The sequence below is a fragment of the Pseudophryne corroboree genome, chromosome 3, assembly GCF_028390025.1.
Source record: "Pseudophryne corroboree isolate aPseCor3 chromosome 3, aPseCor3.hap2, whole genome shotgun sequence".
Taxonomy (NCBI): domain Eukaryota; kingdom Metazoa; phylum Chordata; class Amphibia; order Anura; family Myobatrachidae; genus Pseudophryne; species Pseudophryne corroboree.
Genome location: NC_086446.1, coordinates 775,377 through 795,277, shown reverse-complemented (window position 1 = coordinate 795,277; position 19,901 = coordinate 775,377). Strand labels below are relative to the sequence as shown.

Here is a 19,901-nt window from a genome sequence, read left to right as displayed (position 1 = left end):
AATGACAGGAGGGATGTGCAGAGTATTGACACAGATGAGATCCGGACTTGGAACGCTGGGCCAGTCTCAGAAGACACCTAAACGGCAGGTAATGGCGTCCAGATACCCGGATCGTGACAGAAGATCTCTGAATTCTATTATTATGTGGGATTTATATCTGGTTACTGTTATCATTCAGGGTGCTGGGGGAAACCAAATACCTTTTTTTCTTGCTCCTTCTAAAAGCAATGTTTAGAAATCTGCACTTTGGGTCTAATTCAGACCTGATCGTAACCCTACAAAATTTTGCAGGGCTACGATCAGGCACACCGACATGTGGGGGGATGCTCAGCACAGGGCTAGTCCACCCCGCATGTCAGGCCCGACCCCCCACTGCAAAAGAACAAAAGCATCTGAAAATAAGATAATACACAAATAAAAAGACTCAACGGAAATCTTTTGTTTTTAAACTTTATTTCATATCTTTAATACACAGATTTTTCTCTATATTTAAATACTTTACTATGGACAACATGGATAAAAATAGTCGTAGTCCGTAGAGGATACTGGGGTTCCATTTAGTACCATGGGGTATAGACGGGTCCACTAGGAGCCATGGGCACTTTAAGAGTTTAACAGTGTGGGCTGGCTCCTCCCTCTATGCCCCTCCTACCAGACTCAGTCTAGAAACTGTGCCCAATGAGACGGACATACTTCCTGAGAAGGAAATACACAGTGGTGAGATTTGAACCAGCACTCACATATCCAAAGGAAAACCATGCCAACAAATCATGAAACATGAACTGCAACAGCTGAACCAATACTTACCCACGTAACTATGCAGGAATACGAAGCACTGGGCGGGCACCCAGCATCCTCTACGGACTACGAGAAAAGGATTTACCGGTAGGTAATTAAAATCCTATTTTCTTTTATGTCCTAGAGGATACTGGGGTTCCATTTAGTACCATAGGGATGTACCAAAGCTCCAAGTACATGAGTGAGAGTGCTGAGGGTCCTGCAGAACTGAGTGACCAAACTTGAGGTCCTCAGAGGCCAAAGTATCGAACTTGTAGAACTTAGCAAATGTGTTCGAATCTGACCAAGTAGCTGCTCGGCAAAGCTGTAGAGTCGAGACACCCCGGGCTGCCACCCAGGAAGAATCCACTGAACGAGTAGAGTGGGTCTGTACAGATCTTGGAACCGGCAATCCTGCCATGGAATAAGCATGCTGAATAGTAAACCTGATCCTGCGAGCAATTGTCTGCTTAGAAGCAGGACACCCAATCTTATTGGGATCATAAAGGACAAACAGCGCGTCCTGTGACAAGCTGTCCGCTTCACATAAATCTTCAAAGCTCTCACAACGTCCAAGGACTTTGAAGAAGCCGAGGTGTCTGTAGCCACTGGCACCACAATAGGTTGGTAGATATAAAATGCAGACACAACCTTAGGAAGAAACTGATGACGCGTTCTGAGCTCAAGTAGGGGCTCTTGTGTGACAATGCCCCCAATTCTGACACACGTCTTGCTGTTGCCAAGGCCAACAGTGTGACAGCATTCCATGTAAGACACTTTACATCTAGCTCCTGTAAATGCTCAAGCCAATCCGATTGCAAGAACTGTAACAACACATTAAGATCCCAAGGTGCCATAGGGCGGTTGGATGTGCAGAACCCCTTGCAAGAATGTCTGAACCTCAGGGGGAGCAGCCAATTGTTTCTGAAAGAAAATGGACAAGGCCGAAATCTAGACCGTTATGGAGCCTAGGTGTAGGCCCACATCCACACTAGCTTGCAGAAAGAGGAGGAAACGCCCCAGTTTAAACTCTACCGTAGGAAACTTCTTGGATTCACACCAAGATGCATAATCTGATGGTAATGCTTAGACGTTACTCCCTTCCTAGCTTGGATCAGAGTAGGAATCACCCTGTTCAGAATCCCCTTCCGAGCTAAGATCTGGCGCTCAACTTCCATGCCATCAAACGTAGCTGTGGTAAGTCTTGATAAACAAATAGCCCCTGTTGCAGGTCCTCACAAAGAGATGAGGCCTCGGATCCTCTGAGTAATTCCAGAAGATCCGCGTACCAAGCCTTTCTTGGCTAGTCCGGAGCAATGAGGATTGCCTGAAGCCTTGTTCTTTTGATTCTACTGAGAATCCTTGGGATGAGTGGAAGTGGAGGGAACACATATACTGACTGGAACACCCAGAGTTATCAGCGCATCCACGGCCACTGCTTGCAGGTATCTCGACCTGGAACAGTACCTCCTGAGCTTCTTGTTGAGACGAGAGGCCATCATGTCTGAGGTACTCCCCACTGGCTTGTAACCTCCGCGAACACCTCCAGGTGGAGGCCCCACTCTCCTAGATGGAGATTGTGTCTGCTGAGGAAGTCTGCTTCCCAGTAGTCCACTTCTGGAATGAAGATTGACAACAGCGCCAATGCATGTCTTTCTGCCCAGAGAATAATTCTTGTTACCTCTGACAGTGCAGCTCTGCTCTTCGTTCTGCCTTGTCGGTTTATGTAGGACACCGCCGTTACATTGTCCGACTGAACCTGAATAGCTTGATCTCTTAGAAGATGTGCCGCTTGTAGAAGGGCATTGTATACGGCCCTTAGTTCCAGAATGTTTATTGGAAGGATGGCTTCCTAACTTGACCACTTTCCTTGGAAGTTTTCCCCCTGGGGTGACTGCTCCCCAACCTCTAAGGTTTGCATCTGTGGTTAGAAGAATCCAATTTTCAATCCCGAACCTGTGGCCTACGATCAGGTGAGAAGTCTGCATCCACCAGAGAAGTGAAATTCTGGCTTTCGGCGACAGGCGTATCCGCTGGTGCATGTGAAGATGTGATCTGGACCACTTGTCCAGGAGATCCAGCTGGAAGAATCTTGCATGGAATCTTCCGTACTGCAGTGCCTCGTAGGAGGCTACCATCTTCCCCAGAAGGCGAATGCACTGATGAACCGATACCCGGGCTGGCTTCAGGACATCCTGGACCATTGATTGGATCACCAACACTTTTTCCAATGGAAGAAACACTCTATGAACTTCCATGTCGAGTATCATCCCCAAGAAGGAAAGTCTCCTTGTCGGCTCTAAATGTGATTTTGGAAGGTTCAGAATCCATGATCCTGAAGTAGATGAGTTGAGAGAGTAGTACGCTGCAACAACCTCTCCCTGGAAAATCCTTTTATCAGTAAATCATCCAGATATGGAATTATGTTCACTCCCTGCTTGCGGAGGAGCATCATCTCTGCCATGACCTTGGTGAACACCCTCAGTGCTGTAGAGGCCAAATGGCACTGCCTGGAACTGATAGTGACAGTCCTGTAGTGCAAACCTTAGATAAGCCTGGTGAGGCGGCCAGATCGGAATGTGAAGGTACGCATCCTTGATATTAAGGAATACCAGGAATTACCCCTCCTCCAGACCTGAGATTACTGCTCTCAGAGACTGAATCTTGAATTTGAATACCCTCAAGGGTTCAAGGATTTTAGGTTCAATATCGGTCTTACTGAACCGCCCTGTTTTGGTACCACAAACAGATTGGAGTAATAACCCCTGTTCTGTAGTTGAGGTGGAACTGGAACAATGACTTGTGTTTGCACCAATTTTTGAATAGCCTCCTGCAGGATTGTACTGTCTTCCTGAGAAGCTGGTAAACCTGATTTGATGAATCTGTGAGGTGGGAGTTATTGAAACTCCCGTCTGTATCCCTGGGCAATAGCTTTTACCCAGGGGTCTAGGCATGATGTCGCCCAGATGTGACTGAAAACTTTTAACCTTGCTCCCACCTGCCTGGTCTCCAGGCAGTGAGGTCCACCATCATGTCGAAGGTTTTGAGGAAGCAGAACCTGAGGTCTGTTCCTGGGAACCTGTCACTGCAGGTTTTCTGTATTTTCCTCAACCTCCTCTAAAGGAAGTGGAGGAACCCTTGGACTTCTTTTTAAACTTTGCAGCCCAAAAGGACTGCAGTGTAGGTGTAGGATATGAATTCCTAGCCGGTGTAGTTGCGAAAGAAAGATATGTTGACTTACCTGCAGCTGCCTTGGATATCCACGTTACAGGGCCTCACCTGTGAAGAGCAGGATCTCCACTTTTCTTGGATTCTGTGTTAACAGTCCATTGGCTTAGCCACAGTCCCCTGCATGCCGAAACTGTGCCATAGTTGTGGCACTTGCATTTAGCAGGCCAATTTCCTTCATGGCCTCCACCATGAAGCCTGCGGAATCCTGTATGTGATGTAAAAAGATGTCAATGTCACTCCATTTATAGACTCTAAATCATCTAGTAAGGTTCCTGACCACTATACTATGGACCTAGAAATCCACGCACAATCAATAGTCGGTCTCTGAGCCACTCCTGTAGCAGTTTAGTGATTTGTGCGTAGTCTCAATCTTGCGGTCAGCCGGATCCTTTAAGTAGGCTGTACCAGGAACAGGTAAAACAACTTTATTTGACAATCTAGACACAGGCGTCCACAATAGATGGGTTTTCCCACTTCTTCCTATACTCCTGAGGGAAAGAAATGAGCGGCCTTTTAGGGATTTGGAATTTTTCCTCTGGGTTTTCCCAGGTTCCTTCAAATAGGGAGTATAACTCCTTTGATGCAGGGAAGGTAACCGAGGATTTATTTTTTACATTAAAATAAGATTCCTCTTCCTGAACAGGAACCTTCTCAGTTATCTGCAAAATATCCCTAATGGCCTCAATCATAGCTTGTACCCCTCGGGCAGGAGCTGCATCATCCACCCAGATCCACCTCACCGTCTCCTGTATCTGAGGCATCGGTATCAGCATGCATTATCTGGGCCAGTGTACGCTTTTGTGGATACGTGGGTGGGGTAAGAGGCGCAGTTGTGGGGGCTGAATCCCTATTCATCAGATCCTCCACAGACTTTCTCAAAAACGGCGTCTCTTTCTCAGTATGGGATAATCTGGTAGAGATATTTGATATCATACCCCTTATGGAGTCCACCCAAACGGGTTCAGACCCAGAAGCCTGAGGTGTACTGTTTTGAGTACACAGCAGGGACTTCCCTGGAGATAACACTCTGCAGTACAAGACACACAAGGGGTCATTGTGACCCGTTCGCTCGCTGCTTTTTGTCACAGCCAAGCGAACGGGTCCCTACTGCGCATGCGCCGGCCAGGCAGCTGAAGGCCGTATCAGGGATACAATTGCCTCTGCCTGATTGACAGGCAGAGGCAGTCGCTAGGCGGGAGGGGGCGGAACGTCGGCATTTGGTCGCCGTTTTGTGGGAGCGGTCCGGCCAACGCAGACGTGGCTGTACCAAACGGGTGGTGGGCTGCAGCCGCAGCGAGCTGTGGAGCGATGACAAGCTCTCGGCTAAAGCTGTGCTGGCCGGGAGCGATGCCTTAGCACTTCTGTGGGGGGCCGGCACTGACATGCAGGGCGGACTAGCCCTGTGCGTCCCCCCGCATGTCAGTGTGATTGATCATAGCTGTGCTCAGAATGACCCCCACAGTCCCCTGACATGGTAATGTGAGAAATATGCGCACACACACTCAGGAAAATGTCAGCTTCCCCCAGAGTACCTTCAGAGAGTCACAGAGTATGAGGAACCAGCCACACAGCGCCCTATCTGGCTAATAGTATAAAAGCCCGGCGCTGACTAATTACCCTTAATAGGGTAGCTAGTACCATTTAATTACACTTCCCCCTCTATAACCCCCTGGTACCGCAGAGGTAAGCTGGAGTTGTCTGGAGGGGCAGCGCTTCCCTGTCAGCATCCTGTAGTGAGATCTGCGGGGAGAAAATGGCGCTGGTGAGCTGCTGGGTCTGCCCTGAGTGGAAGCCCCGCCCTTTTGTTTATACTGGCCTTGTGGTATTATGTGTGACAGCGGGACACAGCCCCAGTCAGACCAGTGTAGGGTAGTCTTGCTGGCTCTGAACGCCCCTCATAGCGCTGACATACAGTTAATATGTTGCTGAGCCTTCCAGGAGCGCAGCCTGAAACCAGAGCTGCGCTCCCACCATTGTGCCGCCATACCCACCGGCGACCCACTAACCGGGAATCCGGCGCTGTACTCACCACTCTTCAGTCTTCTGGCTCTGTAGGGGTGTGTCAGCGTGCTGCGGGAGTGTGCGGTCACCATAGTGGGGGTTGTGGACATTTCCCTCAGGAGCTCAGTGTCCTGTCAGCAGAGTAATGGAGCCAGTAACTTTGTATTAAGTTGGTCCATTCTCCCCCCTAAGTCCCAGAAAGCCGGCAGACTGGTGCCAAACAGCCTCCTGTAAAATAACACTCTAGAAAACAATAAAACTAAGAAAACTCCTAGGAGCTCCCCTAGCTGTGACCGGCTCCTCCGGGCACATTAACTAAACTGAGTCTGGTAGGAGGGGCATAGAGAGAGGAGCCAGCCCACATTGTGAAACATTTAAAGTGCCCATGGCTCCTAGTGGACCTCTATGACATAAGAGAAATATTCTTTAAAGCAGAAACAATTCAGGTTATGTTTCAGTTTTGCAGATAAGTAAAGCAGATACATATCAGGAGCCAAAAGCCTATGGGGGTCATTCAGACCAAGCCGCAATAGCGCCGCGCAGCAGTCTGCTGGTGGTGGCAAAATGCACGTGCGCAGCGGCTGCTCAGACACACATTGTGGTCGCATCCCTAGGGGTAAATGCGGGTGGGCCAGGACCATTTTCCGGGAGGGGGGCTGCGTGATGTCACATCTGCGTCATCTCTTATTAACCCCCTATAAGCTTCCAGAGTGCAGCTCATATCTCATCTTTTCCATCTACGAACTGTCGCATGCCCTGTCTCCCCTCCCCACTACTGCCACCTACCCTGTCTCCCCCATGACATCTCAGCACTGCAGGTGGAAGTAAGAAAGCAGGGCAGTAAGGAGGCAGAATTTGCTTCTGGTACCATGAACCCTGGTCATGTAGGGCTGGGAGAGTCAGTAAGATTATGTAATAGAGTCCCCATATTACAGGCAGCCGGTGAAGGGACCAGAGAATGGGTGTTATGTGGCAGGAACGGGCTGGTTAGGTAACAGCCTGGCTGCTGCATTCTGTACAAGCTACAAACGGTGCAATTCTTTTGCTGGGAGACCCAGGTAGAGGACATTGCAGTAGTCTATGCGTGATGATACAAGTGCATGTATGACTGTAGGTAGATCTTCTGAGGGAAATAAGTGCTGGAGTCTGGCTATGTTCCTCAGATGAGGATCTGATTGTGGCTGATACCTGATGTCTAAGTGTCACTCCACAATCCAGGACACCAAGATTCCACACAGGATCAGTATTTTCTAACTCTGAACGCCCAAGCGTAAGTCTGGTTGGTTTGCAAAGCTGAGTTGTAGCCCTGCCCTATGACGGTGAGCTTCTATCATGTGTACCTGTTTCACCAGGACTGAGTCACAGTCAACTGGCATCACCCACACCTGGAGCTCAGCTAGACAACCATTTAGGAATGGTACTGGGTTCTCAGTACCCGGAGCAAAAGACAGGTCATCTGTATAGCAGTGGTAGATGAGGGCATGACATCTGATTATTTCACCCTGCGGTAGCATGTATATTGCAAATAGCATATGAGATAGGATAAGAACCACATGGCAATGATGAGTATACTCCAGAATATTAAAATGGTTCCTCACCTGAGTGATGTCTATTGTGTGCAACAAGAGCTGATTTACTTCTCAGAGTATGGAAATGGCTTCTCATTTGTGTGACTTCTCTGATGTATAACTAGATGTAATTTACTTAAACACCATTTCCCACTAAGAGCAAGAAAATGGCTTCTCATCTGTGTGACTTCTACAATGTTTAATAAGATCTGATTTGTGTCCAAAAAATTTCCCACACTCAGAACATAGAAATGGCTTCTCACCTGTGTGACTTCGCTGATGTGTAACAAGTTGTGATTTCCGTGTAAAACATTTCCCACACTCAGAGCAAGAAAAAGGCTTCTCACCTGTGTGACTTCTCTGATGTGTAACAAGATCTGATTTATGTGCAAAACATTTCCAACACTCAGAGCAAGAAAAAGGCTTCTCACCTGTGTGACTTCTATAATGTTTAATAAGATCTGATTTGTGTCCAAAACATTTTCCACACTCAGAACATGGAAATGGATTCTCACCTGTGTGAATTCGCTGATGTATAACAAGATGCGATTTCCGTGTAAAACATTTCCCACACTCAGAGCAAGAAAATGGTTTCTCACCTGTGTGACTTTTCTGATGTCTAACAAGATGTGATTTCTGTGTAAAACATTTCCCACACTCAGAACATAGAAATGGCTTCTCACCTGTGTGACTTCTCTGATGTTTAATAAGATATGATTTATGTGCAAAACATTTCCCACACTCAGAACATGGAAATGTATTCTCACCTGTGTGACTTTGCTGATGTTTAACAAGATATGATTTCCGTGTAAAACATTTCCCACACTCAGAGCAAGAAAATGGATTCTCTCCTGTGTGACTTTTCTGATGTCTAAAAAGGTGTGATTTCTGTGTAAAACATTTCCCACACTCAGAACATGGAAATGGCCTCTCACCTGTGTGACTTCTCTGATGTATAACAAGATACGATTTGGGCGTAAAACATTTCCCACACTCAGAACATGGAAATGTATTCTCACCTGTGTGACTTCGCTGATGTTTAACAAGATGTGATTTCTGTATAAAAGATTTCCCACACTCAGAACATGGAAATGGCCTCTCACCTGTGTGTCTTCGCTGATGTGCAACAAGTTGTGATTTCCGTGTAACACATTTCCCACACTCAGAGCAAGAAAATGGCTTCTCACCTGTGTGACTTCTTTGATGTTTAATAAGATCTGCTTTGTGTCCAAAACATTTTACACACTCAGAACATGGGAATGGCCTCTCACCTGTGTGACTTCTCTGATGTTCAATAAGATATGATTTATGTGCAAAACATTTCCCACACTCAGAACATGGAAATGTATTCTCACCTGTGTGACTTTGCTGATGTTTAACAAGATATGATTTCCGTGTAAAACATTTCCCACACTCAGAACATGGAAATGGCCTCTCACCTGTGTGACTTCTCTGATGTATAACAAGATACGATTTGGGTGTAAAACATTTCCCACACTCAGAACATGGAAATGTATTCTCACCTGTGTGACTTCGCTGATGTTTAACAAGTTGTGATTTCTGTATAAAAGATTTCCCACACTCAGAACATGGAAATGGCCTCTCACCTGTGTGTCTTCGCTGATGTGCAACAAGTTGTGATTTCCGTGTAACACATTTTCCGCACTCAGAGCAAGAAAATGGCTTCTCACCTGTGTGACTTCTCTGATGTTTAATAAGATATGATTCATGTGCAAAACATTTCCCACACTCAGAACATGGAAATGTATTCTCACCTGTGTGACTTTTCTGATGTCTAACAAGATATGATTTGTATGTAAAACATTTCCCACACTCAGAACATGGAAATGGCTTATCACCTGCCTTAGCTGCCTGATGGGTGATAAGCTTTGTGTTCTGTGTAAAACATTTGGCATCTATAGAACAGGGAAACACTGTATCTACTGTTAGAGCTGTAACAGATGCACCAATATCAGAGTGATCAGGAGAACATTTCCCAGTATCAGAGGGATCAGCTGATAGAGCTGGATGTATAATTGGGGTAATGGGGTTATCTCCTGGAGAATCCTGTCTACTGTCATTATCTTTTATGTCACAATCCGGGGATAACATTAGATGTCCTTCTGAGATATTCCTGCTTGTGTGTCCATCTGCTGGAAATAAAACACATTATGGAAATATTAATTTTCCTGTAACAATATTAATCTTGTAAACAATAGAAGACGACTCTCTGGGACACTTAATTGTAAATGTGTGTGTATATTAAATCATAACTTTTAATGAAGGCTTTATAATATTGTGTCTCAGACTATCATTGTGTCCACCCTACTGAGAACACTCACAATAACAAATGTAATATTATAATAAGACTTAGATATATCTCTCACTTGTACTGGTAACTAACCATGAAGTATATATGGAGATGTAGTCACTTGCCAAGTCCTATGTCAGCACCAATGTAAAACAATGGATGTGGAACATATCGTATGAATTGGAGATTCTAGATGAACAATAACATCAGTCGTATGAGCTGATGGATCAGAGAAATGTCTCCTAACGTTACTCCTGGAAGCATTGGTAAGGTAGCATTCCTTTATGTGTGTGCTCATACACTGGTAAGCCTGTACATGTGTTACTTACCCTTATATAAGGTATATTGTTGCAGCAGAGTAGGTGTGGAACAAAGTACTTTACATGCAATACACCATATAATACCCTGTAATCATCATCATCATCTGCTAGGTTATAATCCACCTCTTACACCCCCATCATCAGTGTCTTACCTCTATTCTCTCAATGGTAATAAGGATGATGTGTGTATGGTAAGTATGATATAGAAAATTACATATCAGAATCTATACAGCTGCCACCATACTTCTGCTTTTCATATGTGTGCTACTGGCAGCAGTGAACATCTGAGTGAGAGTGCAGGAAAGACAGCAGAGTCTGATGAGAAAGAGATTGGATCTGCCTTTGTAGGGATGTACCACACCTATCACCCATTAGTATATAAAATAATAAATAAGAGGGGCCTGAGTCCATCCAGACGTGCTTTCTGGAGTTCTCCTCACTAAGTGGCTTCTTATCTACCCTACCTGATAGCTCTCAGCCACCACTGGGACCAAGACCCAATTTATTAAGTCCCCCACTCCTACTGTGCAAAAACCACTCGCTCCGCTCACTCCGGGCACTGTTCACTGCCGCAGCCTAGTGACGCTGCTGAAGTCACGGGCTGTAGTCTGGGGCTAAGTGTGCCCAGTCTTTCCTGCACGCTCCGGACACCTACCTTGGAGGAGCTTTTGGCTCAGGAGGGAGCGCTTGCTCTCCCAATCACACAGGTGCACAGCTCCCACTACTTCTGGGGACAGAATGGGCTGCCCATAGTCACTGGAGCCCGGTGGTGATATTGGGAAGTGAGGTGGCTGCCATTTTGGATCATGGCGCCCGGCCATCACATGCTTTGGCTTCTGCTTTCAATAAGGTGTAAAATAAGATTTTACTCACCGGTAAATCTATTTCTCGTAGTCCGTAGTGGATGCTGGGGACTCCGTAAGGACCATGGGGAGTAGACGGGCTCCGCAGGAGACTGGGCACTCTAAAGAAAGATTTAGTACTATCTGGTGTGCACTGGCTCCTTCCGCTATGCCCCTCCTCCAGACCTCAGTTAAGGAAACTGTGCCCGGAAGAGCAGACATTATAAGGAAAGGATTTTGGAATCCCGGGTAAGACTCATACCAGCCACACCAATCACACCGTATAACTTCTGATATCCAGTCAACAGTATGAACAACAACAGGGCATCAAACAATGGATGCCAACATAACATAACCCTTTATTAAGCAATAACTATATACACGTATTGCACAAAGTTTGCACTAGGGACGGGCGCCCAGCATCCACTACGGACTACGAGAAATAGATTTACCGGTAAGTAAAATCTTATTTTCTCTGACGTCCTAGTGGATGCTGGGTACTCCGTAAGGACCATGGGGATTATACCAAAGCTCCCAAACGGGCGGGAGAGTGCGGATGACTCGGCAGGACCGAATGGGCAAACACAAGGTCCTCCTCAGCCAGGGTATCAAACTTGTAGAATTTTGCAAATGTGTTTGAACCCGACCAAGTAGCAGCTCGGCAAAGCTGTAATGCCAAGACCCCTCGGGCAGCCGCCGGAGAAGAGCCCACCTTCCTTGTGGAATGGGCTTTCACTGATTGTGGATGCGGCAATCCAGCCGCAGAATGAGCCTGCTGAATCGTGTTACAGATCCAGCGGGCAATGGTTTGCTTTGAAGCAGGAGCACCCAACTTGTTGGGGGCATACAGGATAAACAGCGAGTCAGTTTTTCTGACACCAGCCGTCCTGGCTACATAAATCTTCAAAGCCCTAACTACATCAAGCAACTTGGAATCCTCCAAGTCACTAGCAGTCGCAGGCACCACTATAGGTTGGTTCAAATGATAAGATGACACCACCTTTGGCAGAAATTGTGGATGAGTCCGTAATTCTGCCCTATCCATATGGAAAACAAGACTGGGGCTTTTACACGACAAAGCCGCCAATTCTGACACACGCCTAGCCGAAGCTAAGGCCAATAGCATGACCACTTTCCACGTGAGATACTTCAGCTCCACGGTCTTAAGTGGCTCAAACCAGTGGGATTTCAGGAAACCCAACACCACGTTGAGATCCCAAGGTGCCACTGGTGGCACAAAAGGGGGCTGAATATGCAGCACTCCCTTAACAAACGTCTGAACTTCAGGAAGAGAAGCCAGTTCCTTTTGAAAGAAAATAGATAGGGCCGAAATCTGGACCTTTATGGATCCCAACTTCAAGCCCATAGTCACTCCAGACTGTAGAAAGTGCAGAAACCTGCCCAGTTGGAATTACTCTGTTGGGGCCTTCCTGGCCTCACACCAAGCAACATATTTTCGCCATATGCGGTGATAATGCTTTGCTGTCACGTCCTTCCTAGCCTTTATCAGCGTAGGAATAACTTCATCCGGAATGCCTTTTTCCGCTAGTATCCGGTGTTCAACCGCCATGCTGTCAAACGCAGCCGCGGTAAGTCTTGGAACAGACAGGGTCCCTGTTGCAACAGGTCCTGTTTGAGAGGCAGAGGCCATGGGTCCTCTGTGAGCATTTCTTGCAGTTCCGGGTACCAAGTCCTTCTTGGCCAATCCGGAACAATGAGTATTGTCCTCACTCCTCTTCTTACGATTCTCAGCACCTTGGGTCTGAGAGGAAGAGGAGGAAACACATAGACCGACTGGAACACCCATGGTGTTACCAGTGCGTCTACAGCTATCGCCTGAGGGTCTCTTGACCTGGCGCACTATCTTTGTAGTTTTTTGTTGAGGCGGGATGCCATCATGTCTACCTGTGGCAGTTCCCACCGACCTACAATCTGCGCAAAGACTTCTTGATGAAGTCCGCATTCTCCCGGGTGGAGGTCGTGCCTGCTGAGGAAGTCTGCCTCACAGTTGTCCACTCCCGGAATGAACACTGCTGACAGTGCTTGCACGTGATTCTCCGCCCACCGGAGAATCCTTGTGGCTTCCGCCATCGCGACTCTGCTTCTTGTGCCGCCCTGGCAGTTTACATGAGCCACCGCGGTGATGTTGTCTGACTGAATCAGCACCGGTTGGTTGCAAAGCAGAGGCTCCGCTTGACTCAGGGCATTGTATATGGCCCTTAGTTCCAGGATATTTATGTGCAGACAAGCCTCCTTACTTGACCACAACCCTTGGAAGTTTTTTCCTTGAGGGACTGCCCCCCAACTTCGGAGGCTCGCCTCCGTGGTCACCAGGACCCAGTCCTGTATGCCGATCCTGCGGCCCTTCAGAAGGTGAGCACTATGTAGCCACCACAGAAGAGACACCCTGGCCCTGGGGGACAGGGTGATCAGCCGATGCATCTGAAGATGCGATCCAGACCATTTGTCCAACAGATCCCATTAAAAGATCCTCGCATGGAACCTGCCGAAGGGAATGGCTTCGTACGATGCCACCATCTTTCCCAGGACTCGCGTGCAGTGATGCACCGACACCTGTTTCGGATTAAAGAGGTCTCTGATTAGAGTCACCAGCTCTTGAGCCTTCTCCGCCGGGAGAAACACCTTCTTCTGGGCTGTGTCCAGAATCATGCCCAGAAAGGGCAGACGCGTCGTAGGAATCAGCTGCGACTTTGGGATATTCAGAATCCAGCCATGCTGTTGCAACACTTCCTGAGAGTGCGCTACGCTGATCAGCAACTGCTCTCTGGACCTCGCCTTTATGAGATGGTCCAAGTATGGGATAACTGTGACTCCTTGCTTTCTCAGGATCACCATAATTTCTGCCATTACCTTGGTAAATATTCTCTGTGCCGTGGAGAGCCCAAACGGCAACGTCTGGAATTGGTAATGACAGTCCTGTACCACAAATCTGAGGTACTCCTGATGAAGCGGATAAATGGGGACATGCAAGTAAGCAATCCCCCTCTTCCAGGCTTGCAATGACCGCTCTGAGCGATTCCATTTTGAACTTGAATCTTTTCAGATAAATGTTTAGGGACTTTAAATTTAATATGGGTCTAACCGAACCATCCGGTTTCGGTACCACAAACATTGTGGAATAGTATCCCTTCCCCTGTTGAAGAAGGGGAACCTTTACCACCACCTGCTGGAGAAACAGCTTGTGAATTGCCGCTACCACTACTTCCCTTTCTATGGGGGAAGTAGGCAGGGCCGATTTGAGGTAACGGTGAGGAGGCATCACTTCTAATTCCAGCTTTTATCCCTGAGACACAATCTGTATAGCCCAGGGATCCACCTGTGAGCGAACTCACTGGTGGCTGAAATGTCGTAGACGCGCCCCCACCGCTCCTGGCTCCACCTGTGGAGCCCCAGCATCATGCAGTGGATTTAGTGAAAGCCGGGGAGGACTTCTGTTCCTGGGGACTAGCTGTAAGGTGCAGCTTTTTTCCTCTACCCCTGCCTCTGGCAAAAAAGGAAGCACCTCTGACCTTCTTGCTTCTTTGCCAGCGAAAGGACTGCATTTGGTAATACGGTGCTTTCTTAGGTTGTGAGGGAATATATGGCAAAAAGTTTGACTTCCCAGCAGTAGTTGTGGAAACCATGTCCGAGAGACCGTCCCCAAACAATTCCTCACCCTTGTAAGGTAACACCTCCATGTGTTTTTTGGAGTCGTCATCACCTGTCCATTGCAGAGTCCACAGGACCCTCCTGGCAGCAATTGACATTGCATTAATTCTAGAGCCCAGTAGGCAAATGTCCCTCTGGGCATCCCTCATATATAGGACAGTGTCTTTTATATGCCCCAGGGTCAGTAAAATGGTAGAAAAAGGAGAGCAAAGAATGTCTCTTTGTTGGCGCACATAGAATTTTTAAAAGTTAAATTTTAAAAATTATTCTATGTGCGCCAACAAAGAGACATTCTTTGCTCTCCTTTTTCTTCTGTATGATATTATTGTCTCAGGGTGCACCCCCAAAATCCAGCAAACATTGATTGTCTTAATAAAGGATATTAATTGGGGCCTTTTTTGGAAGTTTACATTGCTATTTGATTAAGCTAGTGCAGAGCACATCCCAATTCCCCTGTCCCTTTTATGCTCAGTAAAATGGTATCCTTGTCTAAGGTATCCAGCTCCTCAGACAGATTATCTGTCCATGCTGCTACAGCACTACACTACCAGGCCGACGCAATCACCAGCCTCAGTAGAGTACCTGAATGTGTATAAACAGACTTCAGGATACCTCCCTGCTTTCTATCCGCAGGATCCTTTAGGGCGGCCGTATCCTGTGACGGCAGGGCCACCTTCTTAGATAAGTGTGTCAGAGCTTTATCTACCCTAGGGGAGGATTCCCAGCGCACCCTGTCCGCTGGCGGGAAAGGATACGCCATAAGTAACCTTTTGGAAATAAGGACTTTCTTAACAGGGGAATTCCACGCTCTTTCACATAATTCATTCAACTCACGTGAAGGGGGAAAAGTCACCTCTTGCTTTTTCTCCCCATACATATAAACCCTCTTGTCAGGGACAGGGTCTACCTCTGAAATGTGCAATACATCCTTCATTGCTATAATCATGTAGCGGATGGCTTTAGTAATTTTAGGCTGCAATTTTGCATAATTGTCATCGACACTGGAGTCAGAATCCGTGTCGATATCTGTGTCAACCATTTTGGATAGTGGACGCTTTTGAGACCCTGACGGTCTCTGCGCTGTAGGATCAGGCATGGTTTGAGACCCTGACTGCCCAAAGGTATCAGCTTTATCCAACCTTTTATGTAAGGAGTTTACATTATCATTTAACACCTTCCACATATCCATCCAATCAGGTGTCAGCGGAGACACGTCATTCATCTGCACTTGCTCTGCCTCCACATAGCCCTCTTCGTCAAACATGTCGACACAAGCGTACAGACACACCACACTCACAGGGGATGCTCTATATGAGGACAGGACCCCCACAAGGCCCTTTGGAGAGACAGAGAGAGTATGCCAGCACACACCCCAGCGCTATATGACCCAGGAATCACACAGTAACTTAGTGTTTACCCAGTAGCTGCTGTATTATGATTAATGCGCCTAAATTTATGTGCCCCCACTCTTTTTTACCCTTCTACCGTGATTCTGCAGGGGAGAGCCTGGGGAGCTTCCTCTCAGCGGAGCTGTGGAAGGAAAATGGCGCTGGTGAGTGCTGAGGAAGAAGGCCCCCCCTTTAGCGGCGGGCTTCTGTCCCGCGATTTTGTGTAAAAATACTGGCGGGGGCTCATGCATATAACAGTGTCCAACTGTATATATACAGCTTTTGCCAGGAGGTATCAATTGCTGCCCAGGGCGCCCGCCCCTGTGCCCTACAGTGACCGGAGTGTGTGGGTTAGTGTGGGCGCAATGGCGCACAGCTGCAGTGCTGTGCGCTACCTCATATGAAGACAGGAGTCTTCTGCCGCCGATTTTGACGTCTTCTTGCTTCACCCGCTGGCTTCTGTCTTCTGGCTCTGCGAGGGGGACGGCGGCGCGGCTCCGGAAACGGACGACAAGGTCAGGTCCTGTGTTCGATCCCTCGGGAGCTAATGGTGTCCAGTAGCCTAAGAAGCGCAACCTAGCCGCAGTTAGTATGTTTGCTTCTCTCCCCTCAGTCCCACGTAGCAGAGAGTCTGTTGCCAGCAGAAGCTCTCTGAAAATAAAAAACCTAACTAAAATACTTTCTTATTAGCAAGCTCAGGAGAGCTCACTAAAAGCACCCAGCTCTGTCCGGGCACATATTCTAACTGGAGGAGGGGCATAGAGGGAGGAGCCAGTGCACACCAGATAGTACTAAATCTTTCTTTAGAGTGCCCAGTCTCCTGCGGAGCCCGTCTATTCCCCATGGTCCTTACGGAGTCCCCAGCGTCCACTGGGACGTCAGAGAAAATTGATATAAACTACTAAATAAGTGTCCTGACGGCTGGACCGGGGTCACTACACTAAAATGAGGCATTTGCCTGGAGGTGAAATTACCTTCTATTTATATGGTATCACTATAATCTACTTCCTCTCAGTCTACATGCAGAGCCCAGTATCAAGTATCGTCTGAGTACAGCTCATTACACTCTGAATACAACCTAACAGTATATTATTTTGTGGATTTATCGACTGAATATATTTTGCCTTTTGTGTCTCTCTGTGCTGAGTACTTCACGTCTGTGATCACACTGACCTCTAGTGGAATATCTCGGTCATTACTGTGTTATTTGAGTTGCATTACATCAGGTTTACTTGAAATTTTGGCTCGGATACCCCCGTAACCCCGACTAAGAATGTCATTTTGAACTGAGTCATCTTGATGTAACCTCCTGACAGCGTACCTTTTATTTATAGATCATTAGTATTTTCCTATCTCTGTGAGGTCAGTCTCTTTGTAGTCAGCTTACCATTCTTCCAAAAAAGGTTAAAAGGTACCAAATCGGCCCCGCCTGTCCATCTATTTGGTACCTCGAATTCAGTTGGTCCTTCTGAGACCATTACAACATCATCTGCTTCTTCTTGTCAGATGCACAGCCCAGCTGTAATGGCTGAAGACGTTTTAAGACACTCTAGATGGTCCTGTTACTCTACACTCTATACATTCTTTGTTACCTACATTTAAGGACTGAAATAACCTCAGAACTTAACTCTAATATTCAGGCTTTGAGGTCTGATATCAGTGAGATTGGCACTCGTACAGACTAACATGAAAGAGATTGTTGTATCTAACAAAGATCTGATTTCAGCACATGACACCCTTCAGGAAGACCCGGTCTCTATTCGTGATAAAGTCATTGATTTAGAAGACTGGTCTCGCAGAAATAATATCAGAATAATGGGCATTCTGGATTCTGTTACAAATGCTGAGCTTTATGATTATGCCACGGTTCTCTTTTCAGAAACTTCCACCAAAGGCTTCTGTCGAGGACCTTCTTATTGATAGGATCCATAGACTCCCAAAGTCCAACCAGGCCCCTATCCAAGCACCGAGGGACACTCTGCTCAAGGTCTACTTTTATCATATTAAAGAACGCATTCTGCATGCTGCTTTGCCTTCCTCATCTACAGCTGAGTGCCTGGATAATCTGCAGATATTTCTCCTGCTATTCTGAAAAAGTGGGACACTACTGTTGACAGTCCTTCATGACACTTAACCTAAACCAATCCCGCAGGAGTTGTCTTCCGTCTCAAAGTAATATGCTAAAGGAGTAAGACTGTTGCAGACACTCAGAGTTTGCTTCTTACTGTAACATGTGCCAACTGGGACTAAGTTACTGGGCATGGATCTATGTTTGGGACAGATTTATTTGCTCCTGTTATTAGTTTAAAACATATATTTTTTACTCTTTATTTCCTGTGCTATTAAATTGCTATATGGTCTGACATTCTTTCCACTGTTACGTTTCATAATACCTTTCTAGAATGCTTAGGTGTTCAGGCAAAGCATGACTGATTCGTCTTTAACATCTTGTTGCTCTTATAACAGTGTTGGTAGTACATAAACTGGATAACAGGACATGTTCTTGGCCTTTACCTCCTTTGGTTACATTGAGATTAAGAATAGTAGTATGTTATGCTATATTTGATATTTCTTTCTCCAATTGTTACTATGATGATTAGATTTTGCACTCTCGTATGGCTACTTGGGGTAGTCGGTGAGTTTCCCTTTTAGGCCCGACCACCACCTTTTTCTACCTTTCTGTCACGGTTCCCTAGTGACGGAATCTCTAGCTCCTTTATGGACGCTATTTCTGTTTGTCTCCCATTTTTGTTCCCTATTTTATTTCTTCTGTTATTTGATAGTTTGAAGTATGCACACGTTCTACAGACTCTATTGGACTTTACACAGATGATCCTAGATGTTTCATTCCATGATCTGATCTCTCTATCACGGTGAAGTTTTTAAGTCTTAATGTAAAAGGTCCTCATTCTTCCCGTAAGAGACGTCTTGCATTAAAATATTTTGCTGACCAGAAGGCGGAGGTGGTAGCCATTCAGGAATCACATGTTCCATTGCACTCTCCCCCTCAGTTTACCAATAACTACCCAGCATGCTCTATCTCCTGTGGTGTATCCATCCTTTCTAATAGATCCTGCCCCTTTCACCTGGACAGCAAGTGGGTGGATTGCAACAGCAGATCTTTGATTCTAGTTGGGAAGATTCATAATATATATGTCCCCCTAACGCCAGACATCCCCGATTTCTTATAGAAATAATAGGATTTTGGTTACCTACCGGTAAATACTTTTCTCGTAGTCCGTAGAGGATGCTGGGGTCCATATTAGTACCATGGGGTATAGATGGGTCCACCAGGAGCCATTGGCACTTTAAGAGTTTAATAGTGTGGGCTGGCTCCTCCCTCTATGCCCTTCCTACGAGACTCAGTCTAGAAACTGTGCCCGAGGAGACGACATACTTCGAGAGAAGGAAATACACAGATAGTGGTGAGATTCATACCAGCTCACACAACAAGGCAAATCCGGCTAACATGCCGGAAAACTCAGCAACAGCTGAAACAGTACTGAAACAGTAAAGAACGCAGAACTTACCTAGGAACCAGGCAGTACTGAACCAAAAAACCACTGCAGGATAAAGAAGCACTGGGCGAGCGGCCAGCATCCTCTACGGACTACGAGAAAAGGATTTACCTGTAGGTAATTAAAATCCTATTTTCTCTTACGTCCTAGAGGATGCTGAGGTCCATATTAGTACCATGGGGATGTACCAAAGCATCCAGAATGGGCGGGATAGCGCACAGGCTCCTGCAGAACTGCATGACCAAACTTGAGGTCATTAGAGGCCAAAGTATCTAA

The 19,901-nt window shown here is 46.6% G+C and overlaps 1 protein-coding gene across 3 annotated transcripts in view; it reads right to left on the bottom strand.

Moving 5' to 3' along the window:
* Window positions 1-436: 436 nt before the first annotated feature.
* LOC135054473 (zinc finger protein 420-like) overlaps window positions 437-19,901 on the bottom strand; it is an 89,848-nt gene continuing 70,383 nt past the window's right edge. For 2 of the 3 annotated variants that reach the window (XM_063957569.1, XM_063957568.1), the window contains one exon: window positions 437-9,730. In XM_063957569.1, the coding sequence (XP_063813639.1) occupies window positions 7,731-9,730 (2,000 nt within the window). In that variant the 3' untranslated portion in view covers window positions 437-7,730. The remainder of the gene's footprint in view (window positions 9,731-19,901) is intronic. The other variant, XM_063957570.1, reaches the window with a different exon arrangement.